The sequence below is a fragment of the Dromaius novaehollandiae genome, chromosome 12 (genome assembly GCF_036370855.1).
Source record: "Dromaius novaehollandiae isolate bDroNov1 chromosome 12, bDroNov1.hap1, whole genome shotgun sequence".
Taxonomy (NCBI): Eukaryota; Metazoa; Chordata; class Aves; order Casuariiformes; family Dromaiidae; genus Dromaius; species Dromaius novaehollandiae.
In genome coordinates, this window is record NC_088109.1 from 24,625,566 (window position 1) to 24,652,042 (window position 26,477).

Here is a 26,477-nt window from a genome sequence, read left to right on the forward strand (position 1 = left end):
TTACCAGACATTTTGTTCCAGCATCCATTTACTTATGGCACATTTAGCCAGCTCATTAGCACACAGCAAGAAACAGTTTCACCCAGCAGGAGCCCCAGGCTCAGGAATGACCCTCAGAAGTCCTGCTTCCAAAGTTAGCGAGGGCCAGGTGTGACGCACAGATAATGAGCTTGGCCTTGCAGAAAGCAGGCAGCGCGCCAGCTGAACTGCTCCGCACAACCACAGCAGACTCGCTGAAAGACTGCAGTCCCTCATTATTTCAAATTCCCAGCCCATAAAGTACTTCCATGCACTTTACAAGCTATAAAGCATAAATAAAGCAAGCCGTAAAATGGATGAGAACTGGCTTCCTAGCTAAGCAACAGCATTAATACCTTTTTTAAAGAAAATATGACAGTGCTCTAGTGCATGGAGGGGGATCACACCTGTGATCAGTTAGAAAAAGGTTTACGGATATGAATAGGACTAAAGTACAAATAACAGATCTTAAAATAACTGTGAACTACTCGCAGTGAAAAAGGTTCAAAAGTAGAAAACAGAAAATTATTATGTACATTTTGATTCCCTACCTTAGAATGGAAGGCTAGCATGCAGAGAACAAGAGGTGCAGACAGAAGAGAGGCACACCTCATACAGGGGATGTATACATCTTAAACTGATAAAAATTCATCTTTACAACTGAGCACTTAAAGAGCAGACAATGCTGTATCTACCAATATCTATATATCCTGCCCAAGTAAACCACAGAGCATTTGCTGTTCTACTGTTCTGGAGGTTTACAGTGCCTAAATAACAGTAAACTGCAGCTGTCAAAATAAATCAGAGTACTTCTTTGCATTACTGACACTTACCAAAATTTTGTTATTTGTAATGAGTCTTCCAGCCACAAATGCATGTGAATTAGTTCCTAATAGGATGCATACGTTTTATCTTACCTGCCTAGCCAAGACTATATTGGGGCGAGGGAAGAACAACACCACATTCTTAGTGCCTAGACACTACTCTGTGAATTCGACCAGCCTTAGAAACACTGTCACTCTACTCCATTTAATGGGATATTGATTTTTTTTTTTTAATACTCCTCTCTCTACAAATCAATATTCTAACAGACACACAATAGAGTGGCAGAGGGACAGAGAGTACAAGCCCACTAACCTGATGGACATGATTATCCAGAAATCAAGGTCATATCACAAAGGAAGATTTAACCTTGACATGAGAAGAAGAGCCAGACATAGAGAAAAGAGATTGTAAGCAAGGGAGTAAAACCCAAAGATTAACTACAGGAGGAGGAAAACAGCCTGAAGAAAGCATGGATAAGTCAGCTAACAAACTCTGTCTGGGGACCACAAACTAAAGCACCCTTGTCCTTTGGACTGTATGAGTTCCCTGCCAGGATTTAAGATGCATTTTAAGTACCCTGGAGGAAACATCTCCAGTATACCACAAGGGAGATGTACTTCCTTTTAAAGAAAAACAGCAAGTTTAAATATCTGAAAACTGCTTGAATAGCCTATTCAGAGCAAAGGCAGACAGAAATCAAGTACAATGTAAAAAGATACACTGAAAAGGAAGGGAGTCTTTATCAGAGAGGCTCCTTTAGTAAAAGGCCTTTTTCTGATCACGTCTTTCTCGTTCCGCAGCAAACAACTTCTTATGCTGTGGAACTGCAAGCTACAGTGGCCAACTTGCATGGAGTATTAACATGCTGGTGTAACATTAAGGCAAGCCTGAAACACAAAATACTCCAATGGACCAGACAAACACAAGACTAGTGCAAGAATATTCCAGGGGCAGAATATCCCCAAACACCAGTACAGACTGGGAACTGACTGACGGAGCAGCAGTCCAACTGAAAACCTCAGGGGCTACAACAGATGCCAAGCTCAGTATGAGCCAAATGTGCACTCTCACTGCAAGCAAGGCAAACCTCACGCTGGGCTACACTAGGAGGAAGATGGATCAAGGGAAGCTATTACGCCTCTCCATTTGGCAGCGGCTACAGCTTGCAGTGCTGCCTCATCAGTTTGAGGTCCTCTAGTTCAAAAGAGAGGCAGAAAAATTGGAGAGGATCCAGCAGAAGGCTACCAAGATGGTCAGGACACTAAGCGTATAACCAACAGGAAAAGTTTGAGGGAGGCATATTTGCTTATTCTGGCAAAGAGGGCACTATGGGACAACCTAACGGCACCCAAAAACTCTCTGAAGGGCAGTTACAAAGATGACAGAATAAAATGCCTCTCAGTAGTGACAGATGACACGCAAGGCACAAAGGCCACAAATGGCAGCTTAGGAAGTTTAGGTTTGACATTTGGAAAAAACTCTGACTAGGAGGACGGGACAGCACTGGAACTAGTACCCAGAGAAACTGTGGAATCTCAATCCTTGGAGTTTTCCAAACCTCAGTTCAACAAAGCCAGAGCTGACCTGATCTAGTATTAGCAATGCTCCCACTTCAAGCAAAGGATGGACTAGATCACCACCAGCATTCCCTTCCAACCAATATCCCTTTGATGACTCTATGCATATAAGAAATCACTGACTATGAGTCCAGAGCCTTCTGGCTACCATGAAAGACAAGAAGTTTTATATCCGATTTCTTCTAGACTAGGTTCACTCCTAGTTCCGTGAGCACAGCTCCCTTATTTGTAGTCTGATGAATCACAGGCTCACGCACATCCCACTATGCCTGAGCTCCACCACCTTGTTACAATATAAGATATCAGCCAAGAAAATTCAGCAGTGAAGTGAAATGAAGACAGTTCTGAAATGAACTTGCTGTTCCAGACACAGTTAACCTCCTAACCTCTCATTACCAGAGGGTTATTAACAAATTTGAGAAACTGCAGAGAACAGTCATAAAAGTGATTAATAGGCAGGAAGCACTCATTTATACAGAGAGAAAAAAAAAAGCTAAATACGTACATCATATCAAAGAAAAATGATACATATAGTCTCATCATAGGGACAGCAGTGTGCTGCAAAAGAAATTCTACAGCTGCACCAGGTGCCTTAGTTCAGCATTACAGAGTTCACACACAGTTCACTCCTCCAGCTCCATTCTGCCCTTCCTTGCTTTCTTTCAATAACAATTTTACATAACATAAATTAAAATGAGCTTTCATTAACTTTGCACCCAATCTGGACATCTCAGGAGTTCAACCCATTCACAGTTCAATGCAATAGAAATGTGGGGTGGGAAGAGGAGGAAGAAAACACCGAATTTTCCATGACCTTTTGCTGATTTTGAAAACGCCATCTCCTGTACATGTAAGCAATCTGTTTCTTTTACTACAGAGTAATGACTCATTACTTCTGTTTTTTTTTTTTTTTTTTTTTTTTTTTAATGGAAAAGAATTCCATCTGGTGCTAACAATTAGCAGCCAAATTACGTGTCTTGATCTAAAGGTCGATTTGGTAATAAAAGAGAGCCCTAAACTACATAAATAAAGTGTATTTTAATATTTGCAGTCACTCAACGTTTCAGTGTCTATCTCCTAAAACTGATCTACCCCCTTTCCCACAATGAGAAATGCTCACAGAGTCAAAGTATCAGTCCCAAGAAGGCAGGGCTCAGAAGCATTCACAGGAAACAGCTGTAATTCTGCTCTGGCAGACAGAGAGTGACTACATTTGAGTATTTAAAGGCTTCCACCATCTTTATTCCATTCAATTATGAACTACTGGTGCTACAGGTACATTTCCTGAATATTTACAGGAAAGTACAAGATCCAGGTCTAAAACTGCCCAGAATCTTCCCAAAAATTACACTGAATAGACACTGGGAGGCACTGCCCTTCCAAGTTCCTCTTCCATGCCTTCCATTCTCTTAGTCTAAGTGTCATTCTTTTTAAAAAAAAAAAAAAAAAAAAAAAAAAAAAAAAAGAAAGAAAGAAAAAGAAAAAAAAGAAAAAAAAGAAAAATCACCACGCTGTTCATTATCTCCCTATCTGTTCCACTAGCCACATTAGCTGTCCAACTCATAAATACTGACTTAACTGTCTAACCTTACCTCTACCTCTCCTCATGCCGTTTAGCTCCTTTCCACAGGCAGGCAGGAGGCCACAAGGTGCGAAAAGCTTCTTTCCATTTCCTGGGTGCTGCAGAAGAGAGAACAGAGAAGTCAGTCAGTAACCACAGCAAAGGGAGACAGACAGACAGCACGTTGGCCAGGGGGCCCAAAGAGTGCTCCAAGGCTTTGTAACTGCAAACACTTTCTAGCTCCTAAACATGAGCAGCTCATCTGTAACTGTGATCACCGATTCTGAACGGAAAATACACAGTTCACGCAAAGGAAGAACAGAGGCGAACAGATGTCCTCCCCTTACCCGAGAGCTTCCCTAGCCTTGGCCCCCAAAACAAATCAGTGTATTAGGAACACCAACCGACCCAAAGGGCAAACACGAAAGCTAGAGAAAGCGCTAGCACGGAAAGAACTTATTAACTGACGCTTTTTCCTAACCTTATCTCAAGTTTGCTCTTCACTAAGAGAAGACGAGGTAAGACCAACCCTGGCTGCTCTGTTCCCTTTAATGATCGTGCCATGCTGGAGTAATTTTGCTCCGACTGCTTTAGAAAAGCATCATGCACAGCAGTACTGGCAAAGTCACACAGATCAAAATGGATTTTGGTCCATGTGCTGCTTCCTCCCCTCCTCTGGGGGGCTGAGAAATGTCCCAATAAAATAGCTGAGGGGAGGATTAGGGCCTTTCTCACTATTCCCATATTTACAAAGGCAGCTCCATTCTTAACGGGCAATTTTCACTGCTGCCACTGGAAAAGGATAGCCTCCCTTTCCCGTTTCACACATCTGACCTTCCCAGCAAGGCGAGTTTTACACCACAGACAAAAAGCAAAACATACAAAGGAGCGAGCCGCCACTTCCCCTGTCCAGCCAAAACCTGGCAGAATTTCTAAGCTTTTTAAGATCCAAACACTAACAGTTTTAGCCACACAACAAAAGCGACAACTTTTAAAACACATTAACTTATGTGAAAAACAGAAACACGGAAAGCTAACCAAAAAGAGAAACTAGCCAAATTGGGAGTAATTAAAAAAAATGCTTTCAAAATAAGCAATGATTTAACACCACAACAAACAGTTAAAGCAAACCAGCTCTATGTAGTTAAAGTTACTCAGTTTCAAGCATGCTCACGAGTGTGAGGTGAGGTCCCCAAAGAGGGCAGGGCAGCTGCACTGAGGGGAGCAGGGCGATACCTGAGGCAGCCACCTTAGGGTAGCGGCAGGAGACACCCCGCTCCCCCCTGCCCGCCCCTGGGAGCGAGGGGGGCCCCGCGCACCTCGCCGCCAAGGCCCAGCTCCCGCGGGCTCCCCGCCGCGCTCCCTGCCACGCCGCCCCGCGGGCCTCGTCGCGGTGGAGCCGGGCCACAAGATGGCGGCGCTCGGCCAGCACCACACGAGCCGCGCAGGCGTCTCTAGAAGCCGCCGCGGCGCTTGCGCAGCCCGCGCGCGCACGTCACTCCCCCCGCCCAACCGCAGGAGGGCCTGGACGCCGGGCAGCCAATCCCCGCCGAGGGGGGCGGTGCCTCGCGGCTGCGGCGAAGATGGCGGCCGCGGCGGACCTCAGCGGCGGGCTGGAGCCGGTGGTGGTGGCGCTGTGGCCGCCCGCCGCGGCCCCGCCGGCCTTCCAGGTAGGCACGGGGGCCGCGCGGACCGGCCCCGCTTCCGGGAAGGGCCGAGGAAGCTTCCAGAAGCGTGCGGTAGCAGCGGGGCTCCCCTCAGTGACGCGGGGCCTCGGGGGAGGACGGAGCGAATGGGCCTCTAATGACCCCCCTCCCCCCGAAAAGACAACCGCGGTTAATCCGGACGGAGCCCCGCGCTCCCGAGCTGCGCGGTGCGGTGCCGCTTGACAGGAATAGTCAGTGCGTGGGAAAAGGTGACCGGGGAGGGACCGCGAGACTCGGTTCTGTCCGAATCCCAGGCGCCGAGAAAGCTGCTGTTGGGGGAAAAAGGTGTTTTCTCCACCCCCGGAAGCAGGAGCTACTGCGAAGCTCAGTGTTTAGTTAGTAATAGCAGGTACTTCAGGTTTCTAAGCAAACCTTTGCAAGCTGAATACGATGAAGGAACTCAAAACACGTTTCTGGCTGTCCTTAAATTTTGACTTTCAAATTCACCAAAGTTTCCCTTTGGCCCCAAAGCCCCAAAGTTTTTATTTCGCAGCTGCTCGTGCAGGTGTGAACGTTCCCCTGCTGGGGGCATCGGTGTCCTTTCGAGAACTGAACCATCTCCTGCTGAAACAAATACCATCTCGCCTTTTACAGGACAACGGAGTAGATAACTCGGCTTTTTCCTACACGCTTGGATGTGGGCTAGTGTAACACCTTCGTCACTTGGTAACAGAATTAGCAGAAGTAGGTTTGAATGTAACATTTAAAAACATGCACTGAAATTATCTTCATTTTAATAAAAAGTTATGTTGAAATTCTTTGAAACTAAATGGCTTTTAAAATAGCTAGAGACTAATTTTATAAAAATAAGACTAACTGCATAAAAATAGAGGCTTGCTACAGCATCATTTTAGTGTCTTTGTGACTTACATGTTGAAATACTTCACGCATACTCTGCTTCACCTTGGTGTCTAGCCTTATCTGTCATTTTCCTAGATAAGCAGCTCTTCAGCATTTTTTAAGAGGAAATCTTCAATTAAAAGTACTTTGGTATTTCTGTAATTAACAAATCTTGTCTGGTTTCTAGATCAAATTAGCTGATTTTTTTTTTTGCCTGCTATGAAAATTTTTTTTAGCTAGTAGACTGTCATAAGAAATTGAATCATTAACAGACTATCTGGTTTTTTTCAGTCCATATGGACTCTTTGATTTGCATTTTATAAGAAGTTCCAGAAAAGCTAGACTTATAGTTCAAGAAATTTACAGGAAAATGAAGTGTTTATTATTTCCATTTCCCACAATAAAACTGTTTAAAATTCATCAACTGAAATTACATCTCCACCTCGCAGGGGAGGAAACACCAACATGTTCCTAACACTAAAATATACATACTGGTAAATATCTTGGGAGCCTTTTTCAGGATCTCTGACTCTCAGTTGTTCTCCCCCTCGGATGGTCTTAGGATGAGGATAAACGGATAAGGAAGAAAGCTGGTTTTATCCTTGATCCTCCATGATCAAGGCCTCCAGCACCATCACAATTTATGACTTTGTGTGATTGCTTTAAAAAAAAAAGTCTGTACTATTGCACAGCTAACTTAGGTCCATGATAATGCTTTTATTTTGAAAGATAATTTCAATCTTGAAAGAGATCACTATATATACTTAAAAGGTTTAGTTTATTTTTTTAAATAATTTTCTGAGGAAACAGAACAAGCAGAGATTCTACAAGTAGCTTTTGCCAACACGTTGGTTAAGGTATAAGCCTTCTAGTTTTGCTGTTGGCTACCAAAGTTGTCAAGAGGTACATCATATTTTCTTTTCTTCCCTTCACCTTTTCTTTCATTGAGCCAAGTCTCAAAGATCAAGCAATGCAGTCAGTTTGGTGTATGAACAGGTATTTGTTTCCAGTTCCCCACATTCAGACATCAGTGTTTGCCAAACGCTGACTTCTCAAAACTTTGGTAAGTCTCTCTAGAAGGAAGCATTGAACGTTACAAGGATTTGATTCTTGTTCTCTTTGCAGTATAGCCCAGACAATGTGGCTGGAGCGGACGGAGACATTGACCCTACGGAAATCACCTTTCCAGGATGTTCTTGCCTTACCAGCTCCTGTGTGGTTCATGCGTGCTCATGTCTTTGCAATGGTGAAAATTACAACAATTTGTGCATCAAGCCTACGGACGAAGAAGAGTACGCCAGGCCTATTTTTGAATGCAACGCCATGTGCCAGTGTGGTGAAGCGTGCCAGAACAGGGTTGTGCAGAGGGGCTTGCAGTTCAGGCTTGAAGTATTCAAGACTGTGAAGAAAGGGTGGGGTCTCCGCACTCTGGAATTCATAGCTAAAGGAAGATTTGTTTGTGAATATGCTGGTGAAGTTTTAGGCTTTAATGAGGCACGTAGAAGAACTCGGGCCCAGACGTCCAAGGATTCAAACTATATTATAGCAGTGAGGGAGCACCTTCATAATGGTCAGATAATGGAGACTTTCGTTGACCCTACGTACATTGGTAACGTAGGCAGATTCCTGAATCATTCCTGCGAACCAAATTTATTTATGGTGCCAGTCCGAGTTGACTCAATGGTGCCTAAACTGGCACTTTTTGCAGCCACTGATATTTCTGCTGGAGAAGAACTTTCTTATGATTATTCTGGAAGATTCCATAATTTACCAGTAACTAACCGAGAGCAAAAAACTTCAGAGGAAGGTAACATATTGAAAAAGCCCTGCTACTGTGGTTCCCGCACGTGTACTTCCTTCTTGCCCTGGGACAGCTCCCTCTTTCCCCCACCAGACACTTGTTCAGAGAGCTCTTCATAATTTTTCCATGCCTAAGCATACATTAATGAGCACCATTTTCCTTAGTAGTTAAATAGCAGTTAACTAAAACCCCTCTTCTATAGATGCATTCAAGAGCTATACTACATTTTTTGAGAAGAGGGAAAATGATTCAACTCAACTATTAACCACAGCCCAGATGATTAGTGAGGATACCAGTTTTGAAAATTAACATGTACGTTCTAGTTTCACACACTCGCCTGCTAGGTTTCTTCAACTTTGGTTACTTTTGCATCTGACAATGTACTCAAGAAGCAGAAAATTCAACCTTTACACCGCAAAAGGGTTAATATTTGCACAGCATAGTTGAAATGTACCCCAGGTGAGAACCCGAAACCTAATACAGCTGTACAATAGTACTCTAAGCCATCATGCTAAACAGTAAAAGAAGAAATCTGGTTTTTAGAAGCTGATTATGTAATCTACCTGCAGAGTAAAGGAGGTACATGTAGTTTTGAATAAGAGCTAAAAAAATTAGATTTTGAGAACATCTTCATGCAGTATCCTGAAGATTCTGTTTTCAAGGTGGATGATATGAGGGAGCACAAAAGGTTCAAGCTGTTCCAAAACAGAATCAGTTACTAACCCACGCCTAGTGCTCTTACCTTGTTTTCTTCTGACAGATTGCCAGAGGTTAAAGCACCTGTCTCAGTTTATACTACGTGTTTCAAAAAACAAACAATGAACTTTAACACTGGTACAAAGAAAGGACATGTGATGTCAGTGAGAAAAGTAATTGAAAATTACATAGAGAAGAGATTGAGAGAAAGGAATATTGACATTTGCAAGAAGGGCATTACGTTTCTTAAATTCCATTAAAAGAAATTACATTTTAAAATGAATTGCTGTAATCATTTTGTGTACCATGAAACGCAAATAACTAATGCTTAGTGATGTCAAAGATTAGCATAAATGCTTTTTCACCTTCTTCCATGTCTAGCCACGTCTAGCTGCTTACCAAAATTTGGTTTCAAGGGACTAGTTCAGTTTCATTACCATTTGGCTTCTGTATAAACTGCACAGTACCTCAGGCTCTTAGAAATTCAGTCATCCCATGTTTTTAACCCACATCTGTTTCAAGACTCATAAGATTTCTGAAGTAAGAGCAAGCAGCACTTCCATGGCAGTTTCCAGCACTGTAATTGTCTAGAAACAAATTTGGGCTCTGCAGTCTGAAGCAGTATGTATGATACTGCTAGTCTGACTTACAAAATCATAAAGTAGTAAAGTACATTTGAAACAAAAAATTGTGTTCCTACGCTGCTGAACAGCTGGCAGATAGGAGAGTTCCTTTCAGCTAGTAACGGTTTTGTTTTCTTTATTTCTAGAGCCAAACGGTATTAAGCAGGGAGCTGTCCTTTCCCAGCAGACAGAGAAGGTTACTGCATCTTCATCGTTCTTGTACAGCGCTAACATACTCACTCTACCTACCAGAGTAAGTATCTCAGTCTCCTTACGCCAGGAGGCAGAGAAGAATAGATGCTGTATTCAAAATATACACTGAGCTAACAGTTTCTTAATAAGAATTAACCACTAGTCTGTTTTTCATATTTCCTAAAATAAAAGCTATAGTTTCAAGATAAATACATAAGATAGCTTGCCTGATGATGTACTAAGTTCTATAATTACAAGTTACATCACTTCCTTTCTGAAAAGATCAAATTAAGGAAGCTTCAAACAGGCTTGTTTAGAATTTCCCCCAACTTTGATGAGCAAGACACAGATAAATGGCAATGCTGTTTTTTATAATATTGCCACACGGTGTTCCATTAGTGGCAAAAGCCCTTGATTTATTTGCTTTGTACAGTTTGATCTTTAACTGTATTCATAGCCTTTGACAAAATATATACATACAAGCTACTGTATCTGCAGAGGAAAAATAAATCAGCTGTTCTATAAGCAAGCTAGCAACATTTAAATTTTCTTTTTAGACAACTCTTTGATTTGGAACTTAAAGATTAACTTGATACTGATTAGAGATAATGGAAGGTTGGCTGCTCTTATTTTGCTAAACTGTCTTTCCCTTTACTTCCTTGATAGACTTCAATGTTGGCTATTCTTCCTTTAATAAATATATCTTCCTGTTTCTGTTATGAAGAACTGTTATTCAGACATGTGCTGTGGTTGTAGTTTAAGCTAAAGATTACCACACGATCATGCTCTACATGAATCATTAACTGTCACTTCTATAGACACAGAAAGCTTCCAGAGGGTTTCAGCTGTTTGTTAGAAGTGCTGGTTATAAGCAGAGCAGCCAAAAACTTTACTCCTTGCCTGATTAAGCCTGGCTGTTTCTACAGAAGTTCTCCAGCCTCTGTAACTTAGAATGCATGCTTCGTTAGATATCAGAATATGGATTTCAAGATCTGTTGTCCCATTTAGAGGTTTATCTGTTTTTTTCCTCCAGAAGGGCATTGTGCCAGTCACTTTCAGCCTGCACATTTGGGAGTGGACAATCCAATCTGCTTCCTTTTCCCCTCTTGTAAATTGATTTAAGACTAGTTTTATACTACCTGTATTCCTATTCCTCAAGATTAGATAGGTTTTCAAGATGACAGCAGTTTTTTAGCTTCCTGTTATGAATACGTACTTGGCCTGATCTTGAGTAGAGGAAACAGATTCCAAAACCAAAAACAACACCCAAATACCGTTAGCCGTATCTAGTCCTTGCATCACCAGCCTTAAAGCAGAGAACATAACTGAGCCTTGTGTCTCTGTGCAATTCCACCCTCTCAGTCGCAGCCAGCTGAAGCCGGTTTCTTAGAAGTGAACTGAATATCAATTACCTGGTAAGAAAAAACTTGATTACATAGAGTAACAAAAAGACTGTTGTACTGTTAAAAGCAGCCAACCATATTATAGGCTTTGCTAGAACATGAAATGGTATGTTGTCACTGAATTCTAAATTTTCATGGCAATCATTAATGGCAGTTTTCCACACACTGTATACATTACATAATACACACCTTGCTATACCGTAGCGCTACAGCTGCCTTTGGGTGTGGACCAAAAAATCCTACTGGAGAAGGAAAAAAAAAAAGACTGAAAAATAAAATAGGCCCTTGTTTGTACCTGCTGCATTTGTTCACCTTTTCCTCTCAGTTAGATCTACATAGAACCCCAGTCTACTAATGATCACTTCCACATGTTCTTTCACAGGGAATCCACTCCAAATAGCTCAAAGGACAGACCTCCGTCTAACCTTCCTTCCTGCTCTCAAAGTGCAGTAACAATGATCTGTATTTCTGAAGTTTATAACTACGAAAAAGAGGGAAGTTTTGATCCACATGAGTTTGGTTTTCATTTTTGAGGAAGGAGGCAAGCAAGGCTGTCAATGATCCAGGTTCAAAGCTAACTGTCCATGCTGCAGGAATTCCAAGTAAATACAGCACTGAGCATTTGCAGAGCCACCCCACATTCAAGTAAATCTCCCTTCAGAGACTCCTTTGTAAAACAAAAACACTCAAACTTGGAGATTTTACTTCCCCCTTGGAATTAATTCAAAAAGTTTAATGAAAGATTTTGTATTAAAATATAAAGTAATCATAATTCCAACGAGCAGCATGAATGGAGCACATTAAACCATCACAGTGCAAGACTAGGAAGGCTTTCTTGCACATACCACCCACAGCACAGTGAGTCTTGACTGACGTAGCTTATCATGTGGTGCAGCATCACTAAAGCCATCAGAATTTTACAGTGTACAGAATAATAAGATTTTAGGCTTTTTTTCTTCCAGAACATGAAAACAGAACAAACTCTAAGTAAAATCTTTATTAAAGTAAATTCACTCTTGTGGCAGAAATAAGCCCTTTAAAAAGTTAAGGATAAAAATTCTCTTTCCCTATTATCTTAATAAGATATATGCATTAAAAAAAAAAATCTGTTTTAATTAAAACTTTTAGTGCTGATGAGCCAGCCTTTGCCATACAAAAGATTTGCCACAACTTCTAATGTGCTTATGTAACTGCATGATGTATTAAAACCTGGCAAGCTAACCCATAGAAGTGCATTCTGGAATCAAGTTTTTCTGCTGCTAAAATTAACTTTAGCTCCCTAATAAAGACTGATGTTTGTGAAAGGGCTTCCTCAGCTTTCTCCAGTACCTTTCTTTCAACATGAAGCACTATTTAAGTAGAGAAGCAGTTGGTAAGCAACAGATTTGTATTGACCCCAACCTGACTTACTGTAGAAAAACAATGCTGCAAGAGTTAAGGGTAATAATGCAACTATTCTATTAATACATAACATTTTCAATGTTAGATCTCAAAGTAGCTGACAAGATGGCCAAATCCAATCCCTATTTTATACAGTTAAAAGGCCTGTAAGAGGTCAGCAACACAGCAAACCACCAGAAGTTTGGAAGGATTGCCATTCTGGTTCAGAGCTTAGCACACAGAGAAAATTCTTTAGTCTCCAGTTAGGGCAAACAATCATGCAGCATAGCAGTATCTCCAGACAGTATGTCCTGCAGTGAGTAGCAGTGCAAAATACTCTGTGAAAGGGCTCAAATGCATTCAGATCCCAAAATGAGGTAGCGCTCAGTATTCCTTCTTCCTCTCCTCTGTAAGGCTTTTAAATCTTTGTGGGTGGTTTGGGGTTTTTTTTTTGGGGGGGGGGGGGGGGGGAAGGTTGTTTTTTTTTGTTTTTGTTTTTTAAAGCCTGCAGGACAGTTTCAGAATTTACATGATTAGTTACATTTCCCATCTCTCCACTTTTTCAACCTTCCATTCAAGTACAGCCATGTGTTAGGCCCAGTTTCTAATGATGCCATTTTGGTGGTTATTTTCAAGTCCCCAAAATAAGCCTGTAGCGTCCAAGAGAAATTCAGAGGAAGTTGACACTTTTTCCAGCAATAAAAGTCTCCAACATAAATAAGTGCTTGATATTTTATTCAAATATGTACATCAATATTATCCCTTAGTTGCAGAAGGCACTTTCTAAAGAAGAGCAAGTATCTCACCAGAAAAAGCACATTTCTGGACATGATTTTCACTGCAGCAGGAATGTAACAGAAGTTGCTACACTAACTGCCCCTGTCTTGGTAGTTGTGAAGACTGGAAGACTGACCTCTTCTTACAACGGACAATTACGCCTCCCAGGAGGCTACTAAGGCAATAACCGTGCTTTAAGTTTCTTTTAAAGGTGCCTAGAAGCTCGTAAAGTCCTTGTTACAGGACTGAGTGTGGAAATCGAAACTGTAAGTAAATGAAGCTATCTATTTAATAAAGATTTTTTTCTAAAGGAGATACTAAACAGAATTATTCTTTTAAAACAAAAGCAGCATGTTTCTCCTCTCTTTCGAGCTACTGTAATACTGGAATAGTCCCACTGAAACCAACAGAATTCACTGATTAAAAAGTTTAGTCGAGATAAAAATCCAAGCCAGGTTCCCCAAAAATAAATACATGAAGTTTCTTCAAGTAATATTGATTTGTTTAAAAATTTTTTTCCCCCAGGAGCTTGAAGCATTAGGTTTTTTCCATTCTGTCTCACCAGCAAGTGAGATTCCTTGCATTTCTTCTTCCGTGTGTGCAATTCAGTCCTTTACGTCTCAGCACGCCAGCAAAGTTGGTCACTGCAGATCTGGCAAGCTGTCTGCTGCACAGCGGAAACCCAGATTCGAAGCAGAGCTATCAGGAGTGTTTTGACTACGGGCTGCACAGCGATACCTATAGCAGTAAGACTGGAGAGTAAGGAGGAGGGGAAGGGGAAAAAGGGTAGCTTTAGAGTATATCACAACTTGTGTTTCCTTAGAAAAAAAGTTATTAGATTAGTATCAAAGCTCTTCTAATGCTGCTGGAAAGATAATGAACTGATACAGATCAAAATCACACATGAGAATAATAAGGAAGATCCCACTGGATAATGAGACCAGTTGCAACAGATACAATATTAGTTTGAATGGCAAGATGTATGATTGCATGAGTGTAGACTAATAACATATCTTGCACTGGGAAAAAGCTAAAATGACCATTCTGCTGCTCTTTTCTGAAAAAAGCAAGCAGGTCAGTGCCTTGATTCATACTTCCATATAGTAAGGGACAACTCTGAAGTGAAAGCAAACTGGCACCTGTCAAAGGCCTCCCCCCAAATGTGATGTAAAGAGAACAAAAGAACTGGAGACAAACTCCTCAGCATTTCTATGGTTAACATTTTAGGGATATTGACATGAAGATAAAGTCTGGACTGGTGGCTACAAAAAGACTTATCTGGGGCTTTGTTTTAAATGGAAGAATGATTTGACTGCGTTTCAAATGTTCCTAGTAAACAATTTCAAACAATCCACATTTCCTCAAAAATGGAGGAACCACTGTCATATCATTTCTTTAAGCATAAAAAGAGCACAAGATTATCTGACAGGACTTGTCCTTAGAGCAGCTAGGTACAGTCATCTGATTCAACTGCAGTGCATCAGTGGGATTTATCTCAGAAGCTTTCATTGCCAATGTTGGCTGTCTTATGCTTGCAGGATTCAATATTTCTGTGACAGACTACTTAGATCAATAATGGCACCTTAAAAGATTGAGAAAAGGACTGCTGCACTTGCACAGTGCTGTCCAACTACATCAGTACAAATTATTTTGAGACACAATTTATATGGTACCCAGTGAACCTAACTGAGAGTGAAATCCACTAGAAACAAGGTCAAACACCTTCTTTATAGTAAGGTAGACACTTAACTATGTTTTCTATGCTGCTGGGCTGTACAAATTTGGCCATGTCTCAGTGTACATTAATATCTCTGTGCTCCTCAAAAAAGTGCCATTCACAGTGCTACAGATTATCAATTATCTGATGTTAAGAGTGACAGTTTCCAAACACTGCAACAAACTAGCCAATTTAAGATATTTGCTGCATCAAGCCACACTGCCCAGAAGCAGTTATCCATAGTAGCATTGAAGCAGGACAGTCACTCTGGTATTTTCACCAATACAAGTAGAATTTGGTACCCCAGCCTTTCTTGTAGCAACTCCAGCATAATCCACCACCTGAGATCTGCCCCACTTTGCTGCTGCTTCAGCAGATTTGGCTGAGGCTTTGCTGCTCCTAGCCTTCCTCCCCTCTCCCACACCTGCAGCCTCCTAGCTCCTGACAAATATCGCCACTCCTCCATTTGGGCTAGCTCAGCTGCATCTAGGCAGGCTCTGAACCAGATTTCTGGAATGACTGGGTTAAAAAGCAAGCAAAAAGATGTTTTTGAAGGGTGGGGGTACAGTTTCAGGGAGGGCATTTTTCCCTTCAAATCTAAATCACTTCAGAGTTAGGACACAGCTACACAAGTAGCTGAATTTGTACAACCAGGAGCGGGGTGACAACTTAGACTCTGTCATCAAGGGAACAGCGTGAACCATGCCGTCCATGCAGAGACGGCAGGTCACTGATGTTACCTCCATTAAGGCATCTCCATCTAAGGAGACATGCAAAGAACAGTTCTCCACTGGATCTTGGATACCAGTGCAAAGCCAGAGGGCAGCTGTTGCCCTAAACAGGAATGGTGCACACTGTCACTCTCACACTGCGGAGGTCTACATGTAACCTCCAACAGCACGCTATTAGCATTTACAAGACCAACTATATTGAAAATAAAAGTAGCCATGAAGTGTATGTGTAAGCAGCTACATACCTCAGCCTAACAAGAAATCTAAATGGATTTTTAGGCACTTAATGAGAAGCCCTTGTACTAGTAATATTCAGCAATTTTTTTTGTCTTGATTCACAGCCTACTTTTATCACCTACAAAAAAAAAAAAAGCCACACAGACTAGGACAGGCTAGAATCTTCAGATGCCTTTAAAATGGGTCACATTATTCATCACTGAAGAGTCTATTCCAGTGTTAATTTAATCAAAACTGCTAATTAACGTCTGACATTGATTTCACCCAAGAAGGAAATCAGTGTAGAAAATGGGATCTCACGGTAGAAAATTTAATCTAATTATGAGGAGGATATGCCAGCTGTAGGCTTTGAATGGAAAAAAAGAACAGAAGAGCTTTAATAAAAAAGAGATACACAATGAGCATTTTTTCCAGCACGGTGCAAACACAGAGTTAAAAACATGACTTATGTTCATATAGGTAGCTTTGTAAAACCTATCCCTGTGTTTCCCACTACAAGGTAAACCCAAAAGAACATGAAAAGCTACTTACATTGTGCTGGCATTCATACTTTTCAGAAAGAATTTAAAGTCCACCCTCCACTAAGCTGAAAACTTCACCTCCCAGTAATCTTCCTCCAAACACTTTATACTTTTTTTTGATTAAGAGTCATTCTAAACCTAAAAATCACATCTGTTCTTTGTAGCATTGTGCTTGAGTGACGCATATAAGACTAAAAATAGAATCAGATGCATGCATCGGTTTTAGCTTTTACATCAAACAATATACTGGGTAAAGTAAAAATTTTCCCTGCTCAGTGATTTTGCCTGGAATAAAAACAACAAAAAAACCCACACAAGAAAATTGGGCATTGCTCTTCCTTACATTGCAGGAAACCCTTAACAAGCATACAGGCTGTCAGGGAACTCTGTCAGAAGATCATTTAATTGTCAGCTCATGTACCTTCGGAGGAAAGATCCACATGAAAATACAGTTACTGTCCAAGATAACTTCATAACATCTCCAGCATCTTAGTTCTGTATCTCTGATTTTTTTTGCCATATAAGTTTTTTCAGCAGCTAGAAATGAACTGTTTTTCCTAAAGCAAATTGGTCAGTTTAAGAAAGAAGTGCTCTCTCCACATTTCCCCTTGCTTTTGTCAGAAAACCCAAAATTCCTAGGTTTTATACATTCAAGTTCTTACATGTATGCTATAATCTCTTAAGTGGATATGGATATATCCACAGAAATGGTAAGTGGACAAAATACCAGCTTCAGGCACTTTATGCATAAGACAATTCAAAAGAAGAAATTGCCAGTATTCACACAGATTTTGGAACGGGATCTATCTGCAAATTCTCAGATTTCTCCCTTTTTTGCCTCCCTTCAGTTAGGGCCACAAGGGAAGTTTGAATCAGTTTGTCTGAGCAATGTTATGTTCATGGAAGTGCTCTGACCTTGTAAGCAGGAAGGCAGTTCTCAAAGGAAAAATGAGAGGTGTAGCACTAATATTTCAGACAAACAAAGAGACACAGTCCTAAATACCTCATTTGACTGCCTAGAGGCAATCTATGGACACTATCACAATTTTTAAAGTACAGTAGTATATCTTGACACCAAACATCAGTCTTATGAAACCATCAGAAGAGGCCTTGTTGCATCACAGAAAGCATATGAAGTTTTATGAAATAAAGCACTATCAATAGCTTCTGCACTGAAGTACATCAGAGTATCTTACAGGAGGAACCTAGATAGTTAAATGTCTTGGAAAAGATGGAAAAAAATATTACCAGTTCTTGATATCAGGCTCCTTGGCATCAAGTTTCTGTATTTTAAGATCTAGTGATAACTTCCAGTACCAAGCTCTTTATCATTTGATATTTCTACATAATAGTTATAAAGCCATCACTAAACAACATACACTGATGCTGTCTATATCCATCATGTACTCTACAAGTTGAAAAAAGTGAAAAAGCAAATTCAGTAAGTATGCCCTGGAAAATAAACTGTGTTCTGTTGTCCAAAATCCAGAATTTTTTTCTAGGAAGGAACAGTCTAAGGCTGAATACAGTGGGCTCTAAAGCATGTTCAGAACCTGTTATATGGGAAGTACTGACACTTTGTCACATTATCCTGCAAAAAGAGGACACGTCTCAAGTGTGCGTTTAGATCTAGCTTCATAAGTTTTAGGTTTAAAAGTCTGCACTGAGCTAAAGTTTGCATCGAACAACATTTGTACTATTTTCCAGGTCTGTGTCAAATGAGATAACCTGGCAGGAGGCAATCATATTTTGTGGTTTCAGCTAATAAAAGACAGCTGACCTTTTACACAGTTTTATATTGAGCTCCATACAATATAAGAGATACATTTGGCTAGAACTGGAATTTGCTGAAAAACAGTACATCGGGGAAGTTACTTTCCCTTTCCCATGCAACTGAAACAACTCTGAAAGTCAGAGCTGCTAAAGCAGCTTCAGTTTTCCTGGGTAACAGTATCTAAGCTTAACTCCTTGTTGCCCCAAGAGACATCTGAACCTCCTTCCAGAGGGTAACTAGCAATAATTGCTTTAAGCAACATAAGCAGCATCTGGATAGCTTTTCTGCAGAGTGTTTGAGTTCTTGTGAAGTCTGTATCTAATCCCTATCAAGAACTAGTTGCCAAATATTTCCTTGGGTTTAGTCTCCTAACAGCAGAAATAAATGCAGACAACAGTAGGAAGCTGCTAACAAACAGCCCACTAGCTAAACCTGTGAATTCTGCTGTAGGCCTTTTCACATTACCTTATGGCACATATAGGATCCACCCTTCTTCACTTTGTCAGTCCCCGATGAGGGCCCTTTCTGTGGATAAAAGGACACTGGTTAGTATTCGTACAAAGAAGGACAGTTGCCACTTACAGGGTAAAGGTACAAAGCTGTAAGAATAAGGAGATGAGTAAGGAGTAGCCATCAGTATTCAAAGTAAACAAACTGCTGCTGTATCCGAAACCAGAAAACGTGAAATGACAACACTGTAAGAGACTAACAGACAGAGAAAGTCATTGTTCTCCTCTCCATTGCTGCAAATATTTCATATTCTAATTGTTACCCACCTGTCAGGAGCAGGTTGTGCTTTGTTTCTGTAAAGCACCTGATAATATGCTGCAATGAACATAGTGACACACATGAAAGAGTAACAATCTTTCAAAGCAGATAAAAGAGACTGTAGTTTCAGACTTTTCCTAATGGGAGATTACACATTTTCACACAGGCCAGCCTGCACATCCCGTGAAACTTGCAACTCCGAGCAGTTCCACTGCTGCGGGTCTGAAAGTCACTGCCAGGAAGGGGGAAATAAGCACACCTAAGCACCTTGTGTTAGTCGCCTTGTAAACCTGGGAGTCTCCAAAAGGAATCTGGAGAAGTTTTGTTTTTCACAACACAATCATACACATACTATCTGGGGGCCAGTACAGAACAGGGGCTGTAATGTTTGGGGCTTATTCCCTTTCCAGCCTGAAGCGATGTCTGAAACACAAGTCAGTGACTGCGCTGCAAGACGTTTTATTCTGCATCATCTTCCAGTCGCTGCCTACTAATTCTGTCATTATATGCGATCATGACAGCTGAAAAGGCCTGCAAAAAGCACTGCACTTACGAGCAACAATTTTGTAATTGCACATTCATTTGCAGTTTAATGTATGTGATTTGTTTGAACTGCTTATGAAATTGGCCCTAGAATTGCTTTAATGAGGTTATTTCACAATCCCTTTTACATTCCAACTCTAAAGGATGGGCCACTAGTTTAGAGGAGAAAGCTAGGATTCCCGATAACATTCTGTTGCTGGCTTTGATCCGTATTTATTATGCAACTGAGCAATTCACATCTCACCTCATTCCTTTTAGCTGTGAAATAGTTACTACTGCACTTGCCTGATGCTTGACATTAGAGACTACTGCTGTACTTCAGATTTGTTTCCTTTGTTGATACTAGTCTTATATGCTTTCTGCACCCCATGTGCATTGAGAAACTACTTTTAAGAAGGAGCCAGAGGGATGAGTCCTACAACAAAACAACCCCCCCAAAACAAAAAAAAAAACCCACCCAGCTATTGATTAGGTAGCTGACAAGCCAAACCTAAAAGTCTCTAGCACCATTAAGAATCCTTTCAGCAAAGTTGTAAGAAGTCTGATTTATGCATGTACTTTGTTTTATTTCTGCAGCACGCTAACATAGCACATGCTAATGACAAACATTTGGTTTTCATGTGCAAGTCTCAAAGAATTCATCATTTAACTTGAAGTACAAGCTGCCACTTCTCTGGTTGGTAGGATATACAAATCAAGTCCATCTCTAGACAAAACACATTAGAAGAATTTGTTGAATATAGGAAGGAAAAAAAAAGCTATGACGTTTCCAAAAACCTGCCTTTTCTGCTATGACCATTACCTGTTTCAATAAATATAGGTTACAAGAAAGTCATCAAGCCAGTTTTTAGCAGTTAGAAAAAGAGGAATTCATTGCTACAGATTATATAAAGTGTTGTAAAGTAGTAACAGAAGAAACTTCTTACTGTACAAAGAACTCTACTGAAAAATAAAGTCTGCCAATTATTTTATTTCCTCCTGTCCGACAGTTAGCCATGCATCCTAGAAGCATCTGAAGGGTGCAGTACTTTCCGCAAAGCCTTAAGCCCAGGCCCTAACCAATAGAAGTGCAGTTACTGAAGAAAAATTTCACTAGACTAAACTATGGAAAACAAGACAGTAGGGTTTAAGAGAAATGTTTAGATAATTTTGAAATGATTCAATTTTGAGGGAAGAAAGCACATTTCACAACAAAGCAATTTCAATATGAAAAACAGAACTTTTGTTTCAAAGTACTGAAAAAGAAGGTTTTTGATTATGTTTCAACATCTTCAAATATTTATGCTTTACTTTTTTAATACATTGTCTAGTCCTACAACCTTACCAATACAGAAACCATAAAGTTTTCTACTTATAATAGTCCTGTTTGGATATGGAAAGAAAAGAGTATTAGAAAAATAAAGAAGTTTCTGTAATATCTCCTGAATCTATGAATTTACCTTTAGGAAAGTAGATTAGCTGCTAAAGAGGGAGTTCCACAAGGAAAAAGCAGGAACCTTAAGACACCACCACTCCGACTTTTCCTCAGCGGCCACTGACTTGATCAGTTCAGTTACACCTGGGTTACCAGAGGTAACATTCTAAAAGAATTAACACAAGAATCTGCAGCACTGAATAAGTCACAGGGACTTTTAAAAATTGAACTGAAAGTTAATGCTAGTAACACAAAAGATACTGACTGCATCCACCGAGACTTACTGCTCTAAGAGGCTCCATGTTGAAACTTTACCAGTTTCCCATGTAATGCAAAAGCTTATAGGAGATACACTAGTAAAGACAGATTTGGCCTACTATTGCATCTAATATCCTACAATTATTCAAGGGAAAACACACCCACATGTGGTGTCCATTAGTTTCCTAGCCTGGGTGCTCCTTACCGGATCTGCTTACTCTGCTTCCAAGGTCTCTGGAAATCAACTCCAGCAGACTCACATGTAAATAAATGCACTGAGCCCTGCTCTCCGATAAGCCACTAACAAGCACAATCAACTCAAACAGCCTGTTAATCTCATTTTAAGGGAAGCCAGCAAAGAAAACAGCCAACCAAAAGAAAAACTAACCTAAAAAAAGCTACATGAGAACAGGACAAAACAGACAATGGAACTGCTGAGCAGGATTTCTCATTAGAAGTTGTAATGCAAGTACAGAACAGCAACCTCTGCTACTAGCTCAGAAGTAACTCTTCAAAAATAAGAGGAACATGTTAATCTAGGATTAGATGAAAGTTTATTGTCCAACCATAGGACCATAATAAGCTTCCAGCAATTATAAAGGGATAACACATACTGAGGCAGAATGTAAACAAGAGAAAACAGAAATTGCATAAGCTCTTTTTATTAATTACAAATATCTTCTGGCAGACGAGCTGAGCATCATGGGTTATTTGGTAACGAAGAACAAGTTAAACTGAAAACCCCTGCCTCTGAAGCAGGATTACAGAACTGAAATGCTTCACCACTTGAACTGCACAATTTATGTGGTACTCTCCAACAATCTATTTTATTAGAAAACATTATCCTCTTAATAGAAAATTCTTTCAAATCACTGAAGACAAGGAGTTTATTACAGAACAACTGAGGGAGTTCTCCAAAAGCGAAAAAATAACTAGGGACATCAGTAGGAGAAGTATTCACTCCATGTTTGAGGGCTCTATATGGGCTACATAACATTTTCTTGCTGTTGGTATTTCCTTGTCTTGCATTGCAGTTTAGCAAAGCAAAAGATAAAAGGAAGTTGGGATAACCCTATTTCACTGTAGTATCCAACTCCTTATATATGTACAAGATCAAGTGCACAAGTAACTATGCAAGAGACCAGCCAGACTGATAAGTCCTTTCTCAGCTGTAATGACCATACTCAAATTAGTTTTTTTAAACACATGCTTTGTGTGCGCCAATTGGGAGATTAAAAAAAAAATCCTCAAGGTTGGAGCACAGTGAATTCAATTCTGCATCCTAGTGTTAAAATTCAGCTTACAAAAGCTCTCGAAGTCTCATTTGAAAGCTATTGTGGAGTTAAAATTAGAACTGCAATATTGAACATAGCAGGCAGTGATTATGCTTTCATCCAATATGCAGCTCAGCTTCTCTATAAAAGGCACCACATATCACCAAGCTCCCTAATAAAGTCACATGGGCTGCTCTGAAAGTAACCAGGACTAAGCAAAAAAGACACTCTTATTCCAGACTGAAGAACACACCCATAACTATTTACATTGTTTTGTACTTTCATATTATGGGTTTGTCTGCCGTAAGAGAATGTGCTGTTGGAATGAAATATTGCATCTCCTTTCGCTAACGGTTTGCTTTTGCATCCCATGCAAGCCTGCCACTGGATAGGAGAGGCAGAAGATGGCTCATCAGAAGTCCCCCAGCTACTAGTCAGCAGCCCAAATCCAAGGGACAGTATTTACATTCCTTTATGTCAGGAGCCCTTTACCATAACCTCTGGGTGAAGCCTCTCAGCAAGTTCACAGCTCAGCTTCGCCGTTGTGGTAAGACTCAGGGAAAGCAGCTCTTCTTCCCCTGTATTGTCTCGGGTCTTATTTTTCCTATTGTCTTTCCTCTACCCCAGCCTTACTGAAGACCGCTCAAACACATGATGTGCAGGAGGGAACTACCTGGACTCTATTTTCTTAACATATGAAATACGTTTGTCTACTTGTAGAGTGAACCCTCTCTCCTATCCAACATCAAGCCCCATTCCCAGCTCAAAACAGAGATAAAGGAAGAAGCCAAGCCCCTAAATCCTCTCAGCAGCCTTATGCAGATATAATTATGTCTGTACTTCTGTAGATAAAATTATATGTAGGTATCATTATTGTTTTATGTAGATATAAAAGACTAGGCACTGGGTCTACATTCTTAAGACTACATGTACTCATATTTCTCTAACACTCTTTTAAAAAACATTCCATGCTAAGGCAGCCTGCAGGAGGTGGTACGTGTGTACTGCGGTATGGGTTCAGGGGGGACGGGACACTAACTTGGAGGTGGGAAGAGCGGATTCACCAATTTTACCCTAATGGAGAAGTTGCTCTCCTGCATCTGGGAGTGATACTCTGACCTGCCTTGAGGAGTCAGTGTCCCTCCTCCACTCCCAGAAGCTTCAGAGAGTACCCAGGAAGGCCAGCCTCCCCGAGCTGAAACACGAAGAAAGGGGCTTTGACAAGGGTCACTGTTTCATAAGACTTTGATTTAAATGGGCAAAGAGCTCATCCAAGATCTTGTAAAATGCTGTATAGCGCTGAAAGCCTTTCTGCAGAATGGTCACACCACAGATCATTCCTTTTCCTTACACAGGTTTGGCACTCGACACTGTTAGTGCCGCAGGTGAGCGGAACAATGCACTTGACTCGTAGGAGAGAGGCAGCACTATGTTTTATTGAGGTCAGATAGTGATTTAAAGTGCAATCGTAAATAAGGCAATAATTTAATGAGGTTTGATGGCAAGGTTCACTCAGTTATTTACTGCATGGAGGACAGGGTCAACTGAAAGCATCTGGGAGGCCTTCCCATTGAGTCACGAGGTTCAGAAAGGATCCCCCTTCTGCTCTCCAAACTCCAGAGAGGAGTCTGGGTGCAGCTGGATCCAATCCTAGCCCCAGACTTGGCCAGTGGCCTATGTCTAAGGGATTATGTGCACAAAGATACAACCTAGCAAAGTCTGCAAAGCTTCAGCACGCTATTAATCACTTAGCGAGGATCTATGGCAGGTAAGGAATCTCTCAACCTTGAGGAGTAACCTTGAGCGGCGTCCCTGCTCAAGAGGAGTTTCCACAGTGCAGCCCACCGCCGTGCAGGAGCGCTCAACAGGCTCTGGGCTGCCCTCTATTTATGGGAGGGGGAGATGATTGACTCAGTCATATTTGCATGCGAGATGAGACTTAGTTGATGCATGCTCAATTAGCCCTTGTCTATGTGCTGTTTACGAGGAGGTCAGGTTGAGGGGGAGAGAGCACGGGGCGGGGGGAAGGAGCACACCGTCACAGTTAGTAAGAGGCAAAACACCAGGGTTCCAACATTCTGAAGCTCACAATCAACTGCCTGCCTTAAAAATGCAAAAACATATACAGAAGTTTCCCTATATACAAACTAGAATAACATCTCTCACAACACTGAAGTCTCTTAAGAGCCAGATATCCCTTACAAGCAACACCTTCTTCCTGACACTGTGCACATAAGTTCACAAGGAGGGGGGGATAAGTCAATCACCTTCTGACTGGAACCCTCTTCTCTGGGTAGTCCTTCTCCTACCTACATCACTTGCTTAAGCTTTCTCTTGTTTTACGCAGAACCTCAGCAGTCCTCACACCTTTAACAGATGGAGAAATGTGAACTCATTGCTGTCTGATCACTAGCCGACTGGAGTGTGCCAGGAGAACTTCACTGCTTTGTCTTCCCCAGAGCTCCCAGACTCCACGTGTGGCTTCCTGAACAGCCAAGGACCCCCCACCCCAAGTCAATGGCTTTTCTATAATACACTCATTTAAAATATCTGGTAAGGCAAGAACATTATTTAACATTGGCCAGACAGAATGATACAGTCTAATATCGCTTATTCCTTATAATAAATAATAATAATAAAAAATAAAGGAGAAAGCCTGTCATATTAGTAATTTGCTCATGCTTGTATCTTCCTTACAGATAAAGGAAACTTGTTTTGATTGTGCTTACCCATAATAAAAGCTAATCAGAGCAGGGCAGTTACTGGTCACATTTGATTAAAACAAGCAAATCTTTGTTCCATCAAACAATATTGTTTTATGCCATTATCTTGAGAACTGCACCATCTGGTACTAAAATGGAAGCACATTTGCTGTCTAAAGCTAAAGAGCTAGGGCTGTCCAGACTTTGATCCCAGATTTATAAAACTGAATTCACTGTGTATTAGCAAGTTAATTTTGTAGTACAGTATTGCAACAGGTATATTCTGGTCTGGCTTCATAAACACAGCTGCTTGGTAATACAGTCATCTATTGAACTTTATAAATAGGATTATTCTTTATAGAATTATTAAAATACAGAAATTTTTCAAAAGAAAAGTGGTATTTCTTTCATTAAGACAAAAATGTGCTTTCTGCAGTTGCATCATAACTTTCTGCAGTCAGCTGCACTGCCACTCTGGCTTGAGCTAAATCAGTTCTCATATGCAGAATTGCTGAGACAGAAACCACCACAGGTAAAATGGCTCCATAAAGGGACCTTGTTTCAAACATTACATACACACACGCAGCTACTGTCTGCCAAATAATCATTTATATTATTACAAAAAATCTGATGCTTCTCAGTTCTACACTTGTGTACAAAATAATGTCTGCAAAATGTATCAGAAATTTTTTTGCAAGTTTGTCTCAAACTGTAGTATTTTTCTCACTCGTGAGAAAAGTAGCACAGAACCACTTATTTCTGGCAGCAACGGTGCTTTTGCTTCTCACCTGCTTTGAATACTGCAGGAGCTGAAGGATCACTTTTACATTTTCAAGTGGTATTTATACTTCCCTCTGAACCGAGTTTGACCACACACACAAAACCCCTCCACACCTCAATTGCATGATTACGACATGCTGCAGGACTGTCTCCGTACAGCTAAGCGCACCGATTCTGTCCAACTCCACGATGTCTTTGAATGCAAGCAAAATTTCATAAAACAGCAAGATAGCCAGGCCCTTGATTTCCTGTCAGTCAAAGAATCCTTTTAGGAGGAACACCCAGAATGCACAGTTGTGAACTCAAGGACAGGAGAATAAGCATTACACATGGCAGCTGCAATGAGTACAGTTTGACAC

The 26,477-nt window shown here is 40.9% G+C and overlaps 2 protein-coding genes and 1 long non-coding RNA gene across 9 annotated transcripts in view; 1 reads left to right on the top strand and 2 right to left on the bottom strand.

Moving 5' to 3' along the window:
• Positions 1 to 5,522: 5,522 nt before the first annotated feature.
• Positions 5,523 to 25,394, top strand: LOC112989425 (histone-lysine N-methyltransferase SETMAR). Of its 7 annotated transcripts, XR_010391307.1 has the most exons (5): positions 5,524 to 5,651; positions 7,653 to 8,334; positions 9,794 to 9,900; positions 23,014 to 23,183; positions 24,984 to 25,394. XR_010391307.1 is itself a non-coding variant. In XM_064519233.1 (4 exons), exons 1-4 carry the CDS (start codon positions 5,565 to 5,567, stop codon positions 25,047 to 25,049), a joined length of 942 nt encoding a protein of 313 aa, XP_064375303.1. In that variant the 5' UTR covers positions 5,523 to 5,564; the 3' UTR covers positions 25,050 to 25,394. The 7 variants fall into 7 exon arrangements, 4 of the variants coding, with proteins under 4 accessions (XP_064375303.1, XP_025966368.2, XP_064375304.1 ...); XM_064519233.1 differs by lacking the exon at positions 23,014 to 23,183 and having other exon boundaries at positions 5,523 to 5,651; XM_026110583.2 differs by lacking the exons at positions 23,014 to 23,183; positions 24,984 to 25,394 and adding an exon at positions 13,390 to 13,712 and having other exon boundaries at positions 5,523 to 5,651.
• LOC112989441 (uncharacterized) lies at positions 7,225 to 11,629 on the bottom strand. The gene is made up of 2 exons (XR_003260825.2): positions 11,432 to 11,629; positions 7,225 to 11,251 (listed from the first exon to the last, which is right to left on the bottom strand). It is a non-coding gene; the product is annotated as an uncharacterized LOC112989441 (long non-coding RNA).
• Positions 13,341 to 26,477, bottom strand: part of SUMF1 (sulfatase modifying factor 1) — a 41,165-nt gene continuing 28,028 nt past the window's right edge. Inside the window, exons 8-9 of the mRNA XM_026110594.2 lie at positions 18,845 to 18,904; positions 13,341 to 14,151 (exon numbers count right to left, since the gene is read on the bottom strand). Coding sequence (XP_025966379.2) covers positions 14,041 to 14,151; positions 18,845 to 18,904 — 171 coding nt within the window. The 3' untranslated portion in view covers positions 13,341 to 14,040. The remainder of the gene's footprint in view (positions 14,152 to 18,844; positions 18,905 to 26,477) is intronic.

Coding starts and splice junctions, on each gene's coding strand:
- LOC112989425 (XM_026110583.2), top strand. CDS start 5,565: ATGGCGGCCGCGGCGGACCTCAGCGGCGGGCTGGAGCCGGTGGTGGTG. Junction 5,652..7,652: donor CGGCCCCGCCGGCCTTCCAG/GTAGGCACGGGG, acceptor TTCTCTTTGCAG/TATAGCCCAGACAATGTGGC. Junction 8,335..9,793: donor GCAAAAAACTTCAGAGGAAG/GTAACATATTGA, acceptor CTTTATTTCTAG/AGCCAAACGGTATTAAGCAG.